The sequence below is a fragment of the Pezoporus flaviventris genome, unplaced genomic scaffold, assembly GCF_033815535.1.
Source record: "Pezoporus flaviventris isolate CSIRO_AGI_PZ_B2104156 unplaced genomic scaffold, CSIRO_AGI_Pfla_v1 ptg000043l, whole genome shotgun sequence".
NCBI classification, from domain to species: Eukaryota; Metazoa; Chordata; class Aves; order Psittaciformes; family Psittacidae; genus Pezoporus; species Pezoporus flaviventris.
Genome location: NW_026892591.1, coordinates 36,072 through 54,430, shown reverse-complemented (window position 1 = coordinate 54,430; position 18,359 = coordinate 36,072). Strand labels below are relative to the sequence as shown.

The 18,359-nt window shown below is 49.2% G+C and overlaps 1 protein-coding gene and 1 long non-coding RNA gene across 2 annotated transcripts; both read right to left on the bottom strand.

Annotated features, from left to right (window-relative positions):
- Window positions 1-525: 525 nt before the first annotated feature.
- On the bottom strand, window positions 526-3,794 carry LOC133276139 (uncharacterized protein KIAA1958 homolog). The gene is made up of 2 exons (XM_061466662.1): window positions 2,588-3,794; window positions 526-2,254 (listed from the first exon to the last, which is right to left on the bottom strand). The coding sequence occupies exons 1-2, from the start codon at window positions 3,792-3,794 to the stop codon at window positions 1,413-1,415; spliced, it is 2,049 nt and encodes a 682-aa protein (XP_061322646.1). The 3' UTR covers window positions 526-1,412.
- A 5,074-nt stretch (window positions 3,795-8,868) lies between these two features.
- LOC133276140 (uncharacterized) lies at window positions 8,869-18,281 on the bottom strand. The gene is made up of 3 exons (XR_009745794.1): window positions 17,921-18,281; window positions 9,315-9,389; window positions 8,869-8,992 (listed from the first exon to the last, which is right to left on the bottom strand). It is a non-coding gene; the product is annotated as an uncharacterized LOC133276140 (long non-coding RNA).
- Window positions 18,282-18,359: the final 78 nt, after the last annotated feature.

Below are 18,359 nucleotides of genomic sequence, written 5' to 3'. Positions count from 1 at the left end.
GCTGCAGCCCTGCTCCTGCTGCAGCCCTGCTCCTGCTGCAGCCCTGCTCCTGCTGCAGCCCCTGCCCCAGGACGCTTTGGTCTCTAAACCTGCAGCAGCGAGGTTCCAGCCCCCGCTGTGCAAAGAGAGGAGCAGAGGTTGGTTCCCGTGGCCGCGGTCACAGCACAGCCCTGACCCATGGCTTGGTCTCCAGCCCCGTGTAACCCCCGGATGCTCTGAGTGTCCCCCCCCCAGCCCTGCAGTGACACAGGCTGGAGCAGGGACACTGCAACCTCCGGCCGGCCCCGAGGGCTGCTGGCGATCTGTTGGTGAGACAGGAGCCTTTGGTCTCACTTCTGCAGACAAAGCTGGTCCCAGGAATCATATCCCACCAAATGTAGATGTAAAACCATTTAATGAAAAATAAACTTTAATGGGAACGTTCGCCCCAATGTCGGTTCTTGGTGTTGGGTTGGGTTTACCCATGGGGCTGCTGAGGCCTCATGGACCATCAGAACAGCATCAGCCCTGGATGAGGTGGGATTTAGCTTGTTGCCTGATGCTGCTCATTTGCGAGGGCTGGAGCTGCTGCTGACTAATGGCACTACCATTATAAGGGCTAATATGATCACCTTCATGTGGGTAGGACAGACAGACAGGAGGGAGTGAAATGTTCTTTTATTAAGCTATGTCAACCAACAACTGACTGGGCTGTAGGACAACATCCACTGAACAGTGCTTGAACAGATGAAAGAAGACTGCCTCCACCAGAGTGAGTTTGTGTGGCTGTATTTAGTGTTTTGGGGAAAGCACTGACCATAAAACCTCATAATGCTGTCAGCTGCCTTACACAGCTCTTTAAAAACACAGTCACAGCTTCTTAAATCTACTAATCTTTCACTAAGAAAAAGGACACTAACCTTGTTGAAAGCATTCCCACAGGATATGGATGAGCACCTGGCACTCACTGTTCCCCCCACCCCAGAACTAACTCCTGTTTCTCACACAGGCTTATGCTCTAGAACAAATGCTGTGTCCAGGTGTCAGCTCCCCAGAGGGCAGCTTAAACTCAAGCTTAAAAGCTCCAGCTTGAAGCCAAGCTTCTAGCTGTTGAGCCCTCTCCGTGGGAACATCAGCTGGTTTATGTTGTTAATAATACAGCAGAAAATGAACTTGTTTGGCAAATGTGAAACCAAAGAGTCTTGGATTTACTGAACTTCCTGAATTATCAACCCCACTAACAGAACAACAGTAGTTTTTCACTGAACCTGAGAGCAAAGGTGATGCAAATGTGCAGGTGAATTCTGCTCTAATGTGAGACTGAGGGGAAGGCTTTTCCCCCTACCTACACTATTGATACTTGAACGTCTCAAAGACTGCTCTGAAACACACTCCTAGTAACAGGAGGTGGAGCAGAACCTCCATGGATACCTTTACTTCCGGGATTTCACGGGTCTTTTGACTTGCTGGATGATAATTTTCAGCATCTTTTCCATCTTGGCTTTTGTCAGTGGCTTCCTACAGTACCACACCTGGTCCCAGATGGAGCACAGCGGCTTGGGAGCCAGGTAAAGCGGATCGTGGTCGTGGAGCATATCCAGTGGCCTCCTCTTAGTGTACTCCTTGTAATTTTTCACTGGACAGTTATCTGGATCATCAGGCTTGGCAAAGAGATGTGGACCCGAGCCCCCTGTGCTCAGCTCCATGTTCAGATTGTCCTTCCACTCCAAGTACTCTGGCTCTCCCTCTTTCCTCTTCAGCACGAGCTGGCCCCAGTATGGGCTGTGGCTCTGAGCGTGCGTGCGTGCCCCAAACCCCCTGATGATGTTTGTGAACATGAGGTGCAAAAGGGCCTGAGGGTGATTCTTACCTAAAAGTCCCTTCTTCCAAAGACTTTCCACATCCTCATCTGTCAGCTTCTCCAGAATGCTCCACGCTCCCTCCCTCACTTTCTGAGACAGATGCTGGTGTTTCAGCTTCAAGGCTTCCTGGGATGCTCGGAATTCTGGCCCTCTCACCACGCTGTACTTGTAACTGTGATCCTTGAGGTATCTCTCTATGGCGCTCTGAAAGAAGTGCAGGGAACAGGGGGAGAAATCTGTGCCATTCTGTCTCTTTGCAGAGCTGTAGAACAAGGCGAGGTAATTATCAAGGTCTTGGGGTGGCAGCTCATAGGCCTCCCGTGTTTCTAACGGGCAATGCAGAGCCAGCCAGTCCTTGAACACTTTTATATCACCAGAGTTACGGTTTTTCTTCTTCTCAGTCTTTAACACACCTGAAAGAGAAGACACAGCCTTGTGGACAACAAGAACTTACAAGGAGATGCAGATTAATATTCATCTCAAAGGAATTCAGATTTCCCCCCCCTGCCCCGTTCTCATTTGACCACCATCCCTGCAGTCCTGCATCCAGCTCCGGGGCTGGTCCATGGCCAAGTGCATCTGGTACCTGAAGTGCGCATTGTGGAACCTTTATAGCCCCATTTAGCAGGAACAAGAGTGCTGCAATACAGGTTTTGGCAGCTGTATGAACTTGCCCTTCTTCAGGATTTCGGAAAACCATCCCCCCCCCCCTCCCCCAAATCCTCCAGGAATAACCCTCCTCTCACCTCCAGCTGCAGGTGGCTGCTCTGTGTTACTGCTCTCTGGATTCAGCGAGCCTGAAGGATGAGGGGCCTGCACAGATCTCAAAGTTTCACTCTCCTCAGCGGGGCTGTCAGGAACATTCTCACTGAAGTCAACTCCTGTCATGCTGGGCTCCAGAGGGCTCAGCTGGAGCTCCTGCTGGATGTCTACACTGGCTTCAAACTCAAAGAATGCCACAGAGGCTGGGGACTCAACATGGGCCTCTGCATCAGCGTTGGAGGCAGGAACAGATCTGACGTGTTCTTTCAGCATTGCTGACTCAGAGGGATTTCTTGCTCTAGAATCTTCCATTACTGATCCTGCAGGATGAAGAGGAGAACCCAGCCTCAGGAAGCTGCTGTCCAGGCTCCCTTGGTCACTGAGAGGGGATTTCAGAATGCACACAAGAGTTGGGGACAGCTTTCCTGTGGGGGTAAATCCAGGCCTTCGGGTAGCTGTTGGCTTGTTAAATGCTGTATTTTGACTGTGATGCATTTGTGAATCTACCTCAGCAGTTCCACCTGTCACTGGTGGCTCTGACAGAACATTCTGGTTGATTCCATCTTCTTGGTCATCTGCATCTGACATATACTGTTCTTCATCAGAGATGATTTGTAGATCTTTGCTGCTTTCTTGCTTCACCTTAGGTCTGTTGGTATGGGCTTCCCCAGCAGACACTGAGAACTGGTGCTTTTCTGCAAAGCCTGATTTCATGGATTTGCCAGCCTTCAAATTCTCAGTGGGTGATGGCTCACTATGTGTTACATAGACTGCATCGCCCTTCTGCTGAGTGCCCCCTGGAGATCTGCTACATGACCTCGTGCTAACAGCATCTTTGCCCCACTCGAAAGATGGGGTCACCCGGAACCTCTTTTCATTCAGGTTAGCTTCCCTTGCTGAAGTCTCACAGGACATTGACCTCTTCCTCCTCTCTGCAGCTTTGCTCTCCTCTCTGCTTCTGATGTAGAGTTTTTCACACTGCCAGTGATACGCGTGTCCAACTCCACAGATCCACAGCACAGAGTTGTCCTTGCTTGCGTGAGCCACGTTCTGCACAATTTCCAAGGCTGGGATCTGCTTGCATATGGTGCCATGAGTGTGCGCCCAGGTCACAAGGTTGGTGAGATCCATGTAAAGTGAGCTGGCATTGCTCCACTTCCCATCACCCATGCTCTCATTCTGCAGAAACATGTTGGAGAGACTTGTGTGGAAGAGGATCTGCATAAAGCAGCAGTCCCAGGGACTGCTTCTAGCCCTGTTCAATAGAGTAGTAACTCTAGATCAGTGATCCCTGACAATTCTGTACTTTCTTGGGGGAAAGAACAAGGGGAAGTGTCTGGAATCGGCTCCACAACCTCCCCACGGCCCCCAGGACTCAAACCTCTGGCTCCACCATGTGCATCCAGGGGTCAATGGGATATGTGAAGAGGTGGTTTGGGAGCTGCTTTTCAGCGACTAAAGCCCAGACCTTGCATCCCCATGGCTAAAACTTGGTTTTAACAAAACTGATTGTGTTAGAAAGAACTAAGGTGTCTTTTATGCTATAGAATACTCACCATGATGCTGTTGTCTGTCTCTCAGAGCCTTATTTCAGGTGGAGATCAGTACATGACTGCTTGAGTATTCTCTCTTTCTCTCTCAGAGCCTAAAGTAATAATAATACATGTCTATATATATGTGTGTGCATATATATATATATAAAATCTGACTAGCAGATGCAACTAAACTTTTCAATACTCAGTCCAAAAGCTACTGCAGAACACATGTCCTCGTTCAGGTGAGTCCCCATTGAGCTCCAATGAGCTGTACATAAAAGCTGGGCTTGTGTCAATATTTGCAGGATCAGCCTCTATAGAGACATGAAATACAAACACAGCAAAGAGCATTGTAAGAACCAGGCTCTGGGAGATGTTCCTTTCAGCCCTCTGTGGTTGGCAATCTTTGCTTCCCCAAATGGAGGGAACTGCACAACCAGAAGTCCCTGGTTCGGATTCAGACATTTTCTGACTTTCAAGCGGTAAAAAGAAGAGGAAGAAGCACCAGTATCAATCCATGTGTTCCCTCATACAGCTCTTAAGTAACAGGACGGGTAATTTTAGCCTCAGTGCTGTGCTGTTTGTTGCTAGCTTGTGAAACGTGCAAGTGTTTAACTAAAATCCACTGCTTGCTTTAAACACCAATCAGACCAAAATCCCTATTTTTAAAGCAGCAAATGCATTTTGAGCTTTTGGCATGGGATCTGCTGCCACTCTGATCTCCTGAAGCACAAGAAAGGGGGTTGGAAGTCACCTCAAATGGCCATGCCAACTGTCCTTGGTTGAGCTCTGCCCAAGATTCTGCTGAGAGGTGTCTGTCAACCTGATGTCAGACCGACCCAGGGAACCCACAACCTGCTCCTGGGCAGCCCAACATCGACTTGTGGGAATCCACTTCTCCCTTCTGAAGTCAAGCAGCGTTTTATCTTCGTGTCTGACCTGTGTAATTCCTCCCAAAGGCCTGAGCTGCTTGGACAAACTAAAAGGAATTTTCATGCCAGTAATTTGGTGCTTCCAGTCTGTGTGGGAAAAGGCAACAGAAACGGAAGCCCTGCACGGTCAGAAGGCCCTGAAATGCCTGACCTGGCAGATGAACATCGCGATTTCTACCACAGGGAATGCTTTTATCCTTCCTTATCTCCAAGCACATGTCTTCCTTTTCCTGAGCTCTTTGAAAATGCCTTTTTTCTCTGGCTATCTAGTTCCCAGTAAGGGCTCTGTAACCAGCCAGGACCCCCCTTCAGCCCACCCCTGCTCTGGTATTCACTTCCAAAGGAACTAAGCAGCATGAGCCTGAATTTTACTGTCCCAGCTGAGTGGGGGGGGAATGAAATCTATTTCCCCATGAAGAAGAACAGATACTTCTCCCCTCTTCAATTAATGTGATCGTTGCCTGCTTCATAAAATCCCAGGATCCCTGTGGATGGGGAGGGTCTGGGCTTGGGGGTTTGTTTGGAAACCTTCTGTCTGGTTTGGTATCTGCACAGCTGGGAGTGATGCAGCGGTTTCATGCTCCTTCCAGGAGAGGCTCCCATCTGATAACAGCACCGTGTGTGCAGGACCCACACCTCTGTGCAGCAAAACAGGACATTCCAAAGCTCTATGGTAAACGTTTGCTTTTCATTTTGCTTTAACCTATCGGGAATTTAGTGCACTAATAGAACCTGTAGTTTGGTGAATTCATGCTCACGAGGAGAAAGAAGTGTTGCAGTTTAAATCTACCGGATTTCTCCCATGCCTGGTGTACACAGAAGCATTGGAGGTGGCAGCACTGTATATGCTTATTTTACTGCTGTCATCAAGAGAAAGGTGGCAAAGAGTTTCCAAGAGGTCTCCAGTATTGCAGGGGAGCTCTTAGAACTCCAAGCTGACTAAAAGCATTGAAACAGGCATTCTGGTTTGAGACTTCCCCCTGTGTAGCTTGAGCCCCTGAGGGGAAAACCCAAACCCAGCACTTTGTGTTCTACAGTCAAACACAGGAACCTGGAACAACCATCTCTGCTCCTCTCTGTTTCGGTGGGCTCTGTGCAGCGTTAGGGTGTGCTGAAGGTTCACTGAAATCCTCTGCCACACACACACAGAGGCTTCAAGCAGGGAACCTAAATAAAGAACCTAATTGTATAGGCACTGAAAGGCCTTTAACCACATTGTTCCTGTTCCTCCACCCAGTAATAGTCCTGGCTGCGTTTCTCTTCAGTCTTGTAAGGTCCATTTCACAGATGAGAAACCTGAGGCACGCACAAAGCAAGTAAATACGAGAGCTTTGGCTTTTCAGCTCCAGATAAGACAGTGCAGGAAACTGAAACAATCCTGGTAGGAAAACAACAGGATACAGAACAGCAGTCCTTCAACTTGGCTCCCGCCCCCTTCCCCCAGCAGGGATTGTGTGCTTGAGAAACACTTGCTGGAGGTGGAGGGCCAGGGGAAGGGTGGAAAATGCACATCTAGGAGGGGGTGTAAGGCCAGAGAGCTGCCAGGACGGGCAGAGGACACTGAGGGGATGCGGTGGGGAGGGATGGAGCTGCAGTTAAACACATCTGGTTGCAAGCCGGGAGTCGAGAGCGGAGCAGAAGTAGCTCATGGCTGCCAAAACCCATCGAGCTTGTCCCAGCACTTCTTAGCAAGGGCCTTTGGGGTGGATTAATCATTTCCCAGCACATCGTTTTTCCTGTTCTCTGCAATGTTTGTTCCTCTCCTCCCCCTCCCCCTGTACAAGAGCCTTCTCAGCACCTCTTCAGCTCTTTTCCTGCCTCACCACGTCCTTCCAGAACTGCCTCCTGCCCTCCCTGCAGAAACACAATCCCAAGCAGCATTCTGTGCTTGCTGCAGGGCGGCATTCCTCCATGTTGAGAGATGCACCCGGAACATGATATCCCGTGGATGTGAGGGCGGGCAGGGTCTGCTGTTAAACATTACCCTACAGCTCCACATTCCTGAGACAAAGAGAGGTTTTGTTCAAAGAATCAGACCCAACTTTTTCCATGGGGCCCAGTTATCTCTCCTCTTGAGGGGCGGCATTGCAGAGCTGCCGTCCTTGGAACTGTGAGCACTGCATCAAGTTGTCTTTAACAGAGCTACTAAACGCCACAGCCAGCTGGCACAGGGTTGCTTGGGCCAGCAACCAGTAACCAGCCACTAAAACCAGGTCTGGTAAAGGGCAAACTTCATTTAAACCCATGAATAGGACCTAAAGTGGGAAAGCTGAAATTAGTGAAGGGCAGCAAATGCAATGAGCTTGCTCCTGACAGTGTTAGTTACACTGATAACACTGATAACAAACTGTGAGTGCCACCAGCGGAGAGCAGGGCACTGCCTTCTCTAACAATTCTATACAGGCTGCTTTACTCTTCCCAGGATTTTTGGTTTCCAGTCCTGAGGATGAGCTTATTGTGGTATCGCAGCACTGACTGTGGGAACGTGCTTGGTTCCCTAGCAGCCTTTTGTGTTAAAATGATCTTCTTTCACTTAATTAGTGGAAGGAGATGTCTTTTGGCATGAAGGCACTTGCAGGAGTGTTTGCTGCTCTTTTAATTGCTTCTCTCCCTCTTTGTGGTATTTCTCCTAAAGCACAGCTCTGCCACTCGCGGGATAACATCATCATCTCCTGCTATAAAACCGCTTTGAATCCTGACGGTTTCGCGCAGTCTGATCACCACAGGCTCCCAAGGGAGATGGGAATGATGTAAAACCTGGAGCCTTTTTTGTTTCTTTGTCCGCAGACCTGGCCCCGGGGGCAGCCAGCAGCCGCTCGGTCCCCGGCAGAGGGTGCTCGGCCGCCGGCCACTCGCCCTTCCCCGAGGGCTCACATCGAAGCCCTGCCCCGGCTCCGTTCTGAATAAACACAACTATTAATGCAGAGGTCAAGGATCTCTTATATTTATAACTCAGGTGAAGGCACCATCCCAGTGCACTTCCTTATTCCTGCCAAAGAACCTTTGCACTTGGAGCATCAGAGAAAGAAACCAGCAAAAATGTAGTGCAAAGCACTCGGTGGAGATTTCCTGAGCTCTCAGCATGGGAAATGTGCTATCTTACCCCTAAAAGCACAGTCCGAAAATGCTGACTGATAACGTTGCCCTGGCCAAGGACAGGGGCTTCTCCCTTCCCAGCCCGTGGCGCAGGGTGAGGGTGTTGATTTGGCTCCAGCTCTTCCCATTTCTGTCCCGGCAGGGGCATTTTCTTGTATCAGCCAGCAAAACCCAACATCCTGTTTGGGAGTTTGCTGAGGGGAAGTTGCAAATCTTGTTTAATTTGATCGTCCAAGAGGGTATTGCAGTTTTGTATCTTTCTGAGCAGCCTGTGAAAGTTTAACTAAAATCATGTGGCACAAGTCATTTTTTCCTACCGTTTGCTAAACTAACCTAACCTAACCAATGCTAATAACTATGAGCTAAACTGAACACATCATGCAAAGCCTCAGCCCCAGAACAGTGAGCTGGATCCAAGCATCCATTCCTCTTTGTTTGATCAGAGGCAAACCCCTCTTTCCTGGTGTTCCACATCCCGCGTTCCCTGCCCGCACACCAGAGGGAATGTGCTGCTTCACAACACAGGGCGGTGGAAATTTGTTATTAAAGAGTATTTGTGGTGAATCTGTGACTTGTAATTAGACAGAGCTGTTCACAGGGAGATGCAGTAACCTACTTTTAGACAATACAGAACAGTTTTAACGACTGACACCTCGACTCATTCCCAGGCTTGAGGATTTCACCTTGAATCTGCAGTGACTCAGCCTTTGGGGGTGTGGGGGGGAGGGAGGTGAAAATCAGGCTCACCAGCAAGAGGCAAAGAGCTCTCAGCTTTACATCTCGAGTGCTTGTGAAGGTTTGCTCAGGATGTGATGGTAAAGGGCTCCTGGAGGGAGAAGTAACTGCTGTGCAAACAAGGAGCTTTCAGAGGAGGGAATGTTCCCTCTCTGTGTGATCCCTTTTTGCAGGCTCTGCTGGGGGCTCTTGGGGGGGCACAGGGAAGCTTTCCTTACCATGGCGCAAGGAAAGGTGCTTGTCCCTCACAAAACACATCTTACCAAGCAGCAGCCAAGGGTTTTGGCCACAGGCAAGTTAATTCCTTCATGCTATCTGGCAGTGCTGGTTGCCCATCTGCTTTCTGTCACCCTTGCAGGCTTTGTTCCTATTCTACTCTTGTCTTTGTTCTCAAGTGCCACTCTCTCCCTTACCTCCTTCAAGTTCACACTTTGGGAAGTGTCCCATGGAGCACAGCAGTTGGCAGGAGGACAAGTATCCTGGAGCACCTGGAGGACAGGGAAGAAGGGAGAGGGAAGGTATTAGTTATTTAGAAAAGGCATCTTAAAGCAACCCAAAGATCCTTTTCACGGAATGAAAGGAATAAACCAAAAATTCCCTGCTCCAAGAGTAAGTCTACATGCAGTTTTCCTAGGTTCTGGATGGCAGGCTTCAGGCCACAGCTAGCACTGGCAGCATCCAGAGAGGCATCAGTAAGAGGCAGTGGCTCCCGGTTTCTGTCACCCACTTCTTGAGTGCTGCATTCAGCAGGAGCAGAGAGGCTCAGGGATGACAAAGACCCCAGATGGATGGCACCTTGCCTCGTGGAGAGGCAGCAAAGCCCAGCACTGGCGCACCTAGCTGCTGATTTGGAAAAGCAAGATACACTCTGGCATAGCACCCATGAGAGGCTGCCAGCCCTGGCCCCAAAGCAGTGCTAACACCCTTTCCAAAGCATGAGCAAGAGCAAACAACTAAGCCCACCCTCCAGATTGAAACAAAACCTGAGCCAATGGGTGGGTTCAGATCCGGAGCTCTCGGCTGCAATCACCCTCAACGCACAACAGGCACTTTGGAAACTTCCTCCGAGCCTGCCCCACAACCCAGCTGCTCCCTGGAGCTCCTGGATGATGGAGCTATCAGTGAATGCTTCTTGGAGAGTCCCCATAGCTGCTGGCTCCCTGAAGCCTGCCCAGAACCTCACGCCAGCTTCCCAGCAGAGCTGCTGGGGGACTGGCCACAGTCACACTGGGCTGTGTATGTGACCCCCTTTGTTCCCCCCCGTGACCACACGTGTACTTAGGTCCCCACAATACCACTTTAGAGGGAAGACTCTTGCTAACCAACTTCTAGCTGTTGCAGAACTGGTCAACTCACAGTATGAAATGAATTATTTTCTCCATGAATGGAGTGTTGGTTATGTATTTTTTGGTGCACCCATTGCAGCCCCATGGATGATGTGAAGTGTTGCCCGTCATCACCCTCTGCATTCCCTACCCTGGCACCTGAGCACCTTAACAAATGCAATATTAAACCTCCTAAAGGATATTGGGTTTCTTTTGTTCCTTTGGCAACTGAGAGCTCGAGTGCCCTCTGCTCTGACTTCACATTTTGCAGGTCCATGTCTTAATGTTCTTTTAATGCCTAATTTAATACTCCAAAGTTCTTACTATACACTCGTGTCTGTTAGACAAGAACTTGCTGCCCAGTCTCCTAGATAAGGAGATGGCTGTTGAATGAGCAGACATTGCTCATCAGCATCCAGACCCTAACCACCAAGGAGAAGCGCTGTGAGCAGAGGTGGGCTCATCTTAGCACCAAGGGTCATGGCAAACCCTGCTGCTGCCCTCAGTGCCGGCTCCTCCATCAGTTGAGGGAAGAGCTCACTTCCAGAGAGCAGTTGTAACTGTACAGGGATTACCAAAAAGTGGTTAGTGTCCGTATTAACACACCAGTGCTGGGACAGTGGGAGTAGGCTGCTGTTTCTTGTCAGATGTTTCCACCTAGTTTGGTCAAGTAAGAGCACTCCAGTTTGAAGTCTGGAATCAGCATGTGAAATTTCTTCACGTTTCAGCACGTGAAACTGGAGCAGGTCTCCATCCCACAGCAGCAGAAGCCCCTCAGCTTTGGGAGCAAGGCTTCCCTGTGCTGTTTCCCTTGCAGAAAACCCTTAGGAACACATGGGCCAGCAAACAGGAGCCGTCCGCTGCGTAATTACGGCACTGACAAACCCATTGAACCTCAGCAGCTGCCACTGGGGAGATTTCATTCATTCCCAGTATTGCCTTTTAAGCTGAAGTGCCACTGGAACAAGCACATCTTTGATCCAAGTAGGAAATCATTTGGAGCTTTGTGTTTAATAGAGCTGAAGCCCTGGGAAAATGATGTCTTTATGAGGCTGTATGACAATGCGGGGCTCATGGCAGGCACACAGCGCTTTGCTGTGGCACTCCTCTTACTTTCCAGATGTATTTGGACGCATTTGTTCCTGAAGCAATGTGGAAACAAGGAGCTGAATTCAGCTGCATTGCTAGAAACTGCAGCATGACCTCAGATAGCAGTCAGGAAGAGAGAGGCCAATTCTGCCAGCTCTAAAATGGAGCTGGTGTGTCTCTGTTCCTGTCCTCGGGTGTTTCCTGCCACCTCGGGGTCACTTGTTCCTCCCTTAGCTCCAGGGGAACCACTGCACTAAGCAGGAGGTGGAATACACATGGCCAATATTGCGCTATCTGTGTGTTCACGCACCTTTAGGTTGCAGGCCACCTCTTCCAATGCTGCTGCAGTTCCTCCCAGTATACTCACTGAGAGAAGTTAATGAAAACTACTTTTAAAGAAACCATGCGAAGAACCCAGTAAGGAGACATTTTGCTGTGCTCCAGGCATGCGTTTATAACCCGCAGGATTAGAACAAACCCTGCTCTACAGGGAAGCCTGCTGAGGAAGAGGTATGGGGGTTCTTCTCCCCTGCTATATATTAGTTGTGGTGATGCTCTATGAGCTAATCGGCTCATCTTCCTGAATATAGCAATATCTCTTCAGAATCAAGTGCATCCCCAGGCTAAGAATGTCACAGGGATATTCTTAAAGGACATCAGCCCTTTGGTGTGTATCACAGTAAAGAAGACTAAGATTGAAAGGACTGACACCTCATACTGAAGCAAAAGTAAATCTATCTTCGCAAACTTTGCAACAGCAAAGCAGTGAGATCCATCAGATAGTCACTAACGATTCATGGAAAGCAGTCACTAAAAATTCCTAATTCATTCATTAGCTGTAGTTCATTGACTTGGGTTTGGCAATAGAGCTGAAGGAGCTGGCTGTGTTTTCTTCCTAAAAAGACAATGTTAGGACTACATTCTAACCTACCAACTTGCTGTTATTCCTTAAAGATTATTCCTCTTCAGCAAGTACTTTAACATTTTGTTTCTTAGAAGGCTGCTTTAGAAATGCATTTATGAGAGCTCCCAACAAAAGCACTTTAGCTTAGTCACTGGTGGAGGCAATTATAAACTTTATCAATCTAAATATTACTCTTAGTTACAAACAGTTGTACCAGCTGAGAAATGGAAGCTGGCTCCTGCACAGCAAAAGCTGATGTGCTGACAGTAAGAGGGTGACCAACGCCATGGTGGTGCCCTTCACGTGCTGCTCCAGGGCCCCTGTTTCCAGTTAAATGACCTGTGCCCAGACAGTGACATTCCCCGTCTGGAGTCACCCAGCATCTGTGTAATATCCATCCACACGGCAGATGCAACAGGAGACAACCTGAGGCCAGAGAGGAGGTAGGATTTCAGAGAACACAACCTCAGCCGCCAGGTGATCGGTGGAGCAGCGGTAGGAATAATACATGAGCTCCCCGTCGGTCTGGTACAGCTCAGCTGGGACCTGCCACTTCACTTCCCACTGATCCCAATTCCAGCTGCTCTGCTGGAAGAATTCCTACAGCCCAGCAGCCTGATGGAGGCCTTGGGAAAACCACGATATGGGGGTGCTGTTGGGAGAAACAGGCACTGGGACTTTCTGTAAGGCCTCGAGGGTCTAGTGTGAGACCACAGGACCCTGATGCTGGCACCATCATTTAAGGGCAACAAAATGGTTCTAAGGAAATGAAAGAACATTCCAGTCCATTTCAGAGCAGATCTGTAACACCAGAAAGGCCTGCGCTGCATGACCCTTTCCCTGCAGAAAAGTGACTAAAGCAAAAAGGGACTTTAGCACTGCAGCTACATAGCAGGAGAGAGCTGCAACGAAGCTTCTTTCCCTGCCCCAGGACAGCACAGGGAGATGTGCTTGTAAGGAGGGTTGTTTGTATAAATAAATGTTCATTCTTGGCAGTGGAATGCAAACTATGCTGAAGGGCTGGAAACAGACCACTTTGTAAAGCTGAGGCCAGAGCAAGGGAGGGCTGCAGCGGGGCGGTGGGGAGGAAACTCACAGTCATTTTTAGCAACTTGGAGAGTTTCTCAAGCGTGTTTGGCATTTTTAATTATGCTGATGTAGAGCCTGGTCCAAGGACAAAAGGAGTCAGGAGCACAGGATAAACAATTAGGAAATTTCATAGCAGCCAGGGAGGGGTGGTGCTGTTTGTGGGTCTGGAGACTACCCTGGAACATGGAACCATCCTTCATACTTTCTAGACAGATGGAATTTGAATGGCTTGCAGAATCTTCACCTAGGTCAGGAAACTCACATCGTGGGCTTCCCAACTTGTACTACAGGCATATCTTTGGACAGCCCACACAGGAAGGAGATTAGTCTGAACTGCTGCTATTTGTCCAGGTTTCCTGAGGGGTAGGAAACTATCTCCCTATGTTTGTACTGTCTCCAAACCTGTGACTTTACCATGTAAAATAAACCTGTCATTTCTGGTGGTGGAGGAGATCAGCTCTACTGTATCACCTCATGAAGTCACGGCCTGTTTGTCTGGTTTCCAGGCTCAGGGCATCCTGCAGCACCCCTCTTTACATGTGTACTGGTGGAAAAGAGCTTAATGTGTGTGGAGTGGCACAAGGGGCCTGTTTGCTGTTGAGCGGAAGCATCTCCGAAGGCCCATCTGGGAGTGTTTTCCAATGCTCCCCTGCTCTGGGCTCCATGGGACAGGGCTGCTGTGGAGGTGAGGAGAGGAACTCGTATCCTCTGTGAGCTAATGGAAACTCACAGAGGAGGTATCCAGCTTTTGGGCATGAATAAATCATCAAGGGTATGAATTATTCAGTGCTGATCCCTCTAACGTGTGCTAAATTCAGACTCAAGAGGCAGCAGCCCTGGTGTGGGGCTTTTCTTTCCGAATATTATGGATGTGTGACAGGTTAAGGAATTGAAAGATTCAACTGAAATGATGGGAAATAAGATTAAAAGAATAATGTTTAAAAACAGCAGTAAAAAGCTGCTTGAGAGAGTTGGGATACCTCAGGCTGGTGTTACAGCGGCCAAGCATTCAGCTCAGTGGTAGTGTTAAAGTAAGCCATCCACAATAGAATCATCATGGGAAACAGGAATAAATAGCAGCTTGGGAAGTTGGAAATACAGGCTGGAGGGAAGAGCTGGAACTCTGGGCACAGAATCCCTACAGAAGCTGACCCAGCCTCCCAGGATCCTGTGCCTAACACAGAAAAACCCCACCTGGATTTCTCAACATGTGATCTTGGTAGAACTCACCATTTCTGGGCTTAAGATACAAGATCAATATCTTTGCCCTGTGGTGCTTTTTAAACATTCCATTTATTATGAGCTGACAGGGCTTGAATTAAGAGAAGCATTGGGCTGGAAGGGCTGGAAGGATGTCATTGTTCAAACCGTATTGCTGTAATGACTCTAATTCTACAGCCCAAAATGACCTGTGGCTCAGGTAAGCAGGGGCCAGCCACCATCCCCATGCAACAGAAGCTGACGTTGGAAGGCTGCAGTGAAGAGCTGCAGTTGTGGTGCAAGTTGCAGGGGGTACAATCAAACCAGAGATGAATCCAGACGACTCCAACTGAAGCGAGAAGAACTCCCCCCCCCCCCCCCCCCCCCCCATCCCGTGTTGAAGAGCCAGGAAATGGCTGGTTCATCCCTCACAGGAAATGAGTCACCCGAAAGCATCGTCCGAGACGGGGAAGTTCTGAAACAACAGGGACTGATAACAACAGAATCTGAATGCAGCAAGTCCCTCGTCCTGCCACAGAAAGGAGAGAAACGTAAAATGGGAGCTCTTGTGGTTATCCTTAACGTGTGAAACTGCTCAAAGTGCTTGCAACACAGGAAATGCTGTAGGAATAGGCTGGCAGTGCTGTTGAAAGGTGAAATTGCAATGTGCAGTGGGACACTAAGAGAAGTTCCAAGTGCAGATCTATGTGCTTGTCAAGCATTTTTCAACCTTGTCCCTGGAAAGGGGTCTCAAAGTGCTGCGGTGGCCATGGCTGTAATGAAAATCCTGCGTTGGGAATGAGGCAGAAACAGTTCCTTCTATCAGTACTAAGCATATGAAGCATGGGAAGAATCCTCCCCCTGCTAGCAATGTGTGCTGTGCTGCTGTAGTATCACACGGCTGCAGGTAAGGAAGGAACGTTTTCCTGAGCACTAGAACTGCAGCCAACTCTCCAGTGATAGTTTTCCACCTCTTGTTTTCAGGTTACATGTAGGAACATGGGGGAAAAGGGGGGGAAACCCCTTTGCTAGTTTGCAAATGAACGTTGTTCCCTAAAGTGTCCTGCGAACATGGAGCTATTTTAAACCCACAAAGGAAAAAAGGCAGGAACAGGGTCTTTCTTGTTTCAGCATTTTGTTGGTTTTCCCTGCACGGTAAATGAAATTCAAAGAGATAACAGGAAGGGCTTAAAAGAGACAAACCTGGGTGTGCCCCACTAAGGCCTTTGGAGCATGTGAGTAACCGGAGCCGGAGGGTGGGACTATTTTGCTGGGTCCTACTAAAGATCCTGATTTCTGTTTTCTCCCTTTTCCCCTCCTTTTGGTTTCTTTCTCATGGCCTTTTTACTGGGATTTCTTTCTCGTATCAACCCAAAAGAGATACAGGCAAAATGGCCGATGAAATGTTGCACAATCAGCATTCCTGCTACAACTAAGGCAAAGGGGAGTGAGCGTGCAAGAACCTTGAAAGGAGTCTTTTAAGCAAAGCCACAGCTGCACAGGAGAGGTCTTGGAAAAGCAGGAATTCTTTGATGGCATCCACCTCTGTTTGCTTTTCCAAAGATGCCAGGCAAGCAGCTGGTGCATGCAATGAACTAATGTCAAGAACAACTAGTGATCAGTATCTAGCATTAAGGATAGTTTTCTAAAACCTTTGTGTCATGTTCAGGGTACCTTTCTTTAGGGAACACTTCTTTACAAGTGGACTGAGGTATCCCATATTAAAGGGGGTGATTCTGTCTCCATACCATCCTCTGCTCCAGAGGAGTTTCTTACTTACAGTACATAAAGCAGGTTATTGGGAAGATGAAGTGCAACACCTCCATAGGAAACAGCTTGAAACCAGGCAGAGTTCAAGAAGGTGCCTTGTGGCTTGTGAGCTGGGCCTTAAATTCCTGCTCTGCTCTGCCTAAATCACTTTATCTCGCTGGCTCTCAGCTCAGCAGCTCCAAAGTGGATCGCATAATCCCATTGTTTTCCCATTCTTTGCCTCATCTGAGTTGTAAATTTCTTACCTGTGGCCTTTCATATGCGATACCCAGCACAGTAAGTTTGGTTTCAGCTGGGGCCTTCGGTCAGCTGGAGCAAGAGGTAAGAACCTATTTTTCTCTAGTTTAAACTTCACTGCTGGAACAAGCTGGGGAGCCCAATAAACCAAAGACAGGAAAATGAGAGCTACCAACGTCAATGGTAGTGAGCTGCTGTCTGCTCCTGGCCATCTGAGCATTGCTCCGCTCTCTGAGAAACCAAGGTGCCATAGGAAGCAGCACAGTAATACGTGCTTGGGAGAAAATAATAGATGGTTTCACTTTTATCACTTTTTTCTCCATACTCATGTGCCTAGTGTATGCTTCAGAAAGAAAGGAGACTATAAAATGCATGTCTGGGCCTGTCAAAGCTACCTTCTGCGAAGCAGAAACACTGCCCAAGGATAAGACTCCCCATTTCATGCGCACCCTGGCTTTCAAATCCTCCTCTGAACTTTTCTATCTGTCCCTGACCTGCTGTGTTGCATCTCAGGTGCTTCCAGCAGTGGCACTGATTTGTGTTAGTGCTTTACTGCTGCTGGGCACTGCCTGGCAGAGTTGTACAAGGAGTGTCAGGAGTGGGGGGGCCTGCTGAGGGATGAAGGCTCCTTCCTGCAGTGAAGACCTGACCTGTGTTATGTTGCCTGGAAACTCCCAAAAGAGGGCTGCAGCTAACGAAGCGAGGTCATTGTGGGCTGGACATTTGATATTTGACTCAATGCTCCACAAGGGACGAGGGCCGGGACAATTAATTCTTGTGCTGCACTCAGCAAAGAGGGTTATGACAAGCGAGGCAAAGAAGAGGAGAATTCCCAGTGAGCAAATATTGTCTATGTTTAAACAGAGACACGCAGCATTTCATTAGCGTCCATGGAGAGGAACCAGCCATGGCCTTGGGGCGCTGCTCCTGAGGTCTGCTCAGCCTCCAGCAGGACCCAGCTCCTCCCGTGCCTGTTCCTGCAGAGGAACAAGGTGAAACAGCCCCGTTCTCAATGAGGACCGGGCTGGGGTCTGCTTCTCCCTTCTGTTTTGGGGGGCCTTCGCCTCAGTGAGCTCCAGGATCATTTTGAAGATGTAACCCCTTTAAGTCCATTGTAGTGTGCTTCACTTTACCAGAGATGGCCCGGCACCTGAAGAGCAAACCTTCTAGAGGTCTGAAAATGCCCAAAGACCAGAAATCCATGGATTTTACCAGAAGCTCTGCACGAGTTAAGCCCTACAGGTAATGCCACATATTAAGAGTGAAACAAGCTGATCTACTTAACCACTGAGGTTCACCTGACTGGAAGAAGAGCTGCTTTGGCCAGCAGACAGCGTCGGAACTGTAACTTAGGACAAAATACTTTCCTCGTACCTCAGCAGAGCAGGTAGGTGTTGTGCCTTACCTTATGGGCTGTCTCCCCACCGGGTAATCTTTATCCTTAAGACATGAACTGCAATTAAACCACTTTACCTTGTATGTCAAGTGAAACTGTTAAGTGCTGCTGAGCACCAGACGGGCAGTGCTCAATCATTCACCTCACTGCTGCGAGGCGGCCGCGCTCCCTCACCCGAGATGGCAACCGCCGCCAGCGCGCCGCGTCCTGCCCGCGGCCAACATGGCGGCGTTGGCGCCGCTCCCCCGGCCGCAACACAGGAGCTGCCCGTACTCAAGATGGCGCCCAACGCATTCTCCCCCATGCCCTGCCCCCAATCAAGATGGCGGCTCCGTGTGGCGTCTCGGCCTCCTTCCCGCTCTCAAGATGGCTCCTCCCAGCCGCCCACCGAATGGCGCCGCGCACCGGCGCTTAGCCCCGCCCCTCGTCCCGCCCGCGGCCAATAGGC

Excerpts from the sequence above, each read along its gene's own strand:
- LOC133276139 (XM_061466662.1), bottom strand. The coding sequence starts at position 3,794 with ATGTTTCTGCAGAATGAGAGCATGGGTGATGGGAAGTGGAGCAATGCC. Across the intron at positions 2,255-2,587 it reads GCAGCCACCTGCAGCTGGAG|GTGTGTTAAAGACTGAGAAG; the intron begins GTGAGAGGAGGG and ends CTTCTCTTTCAG.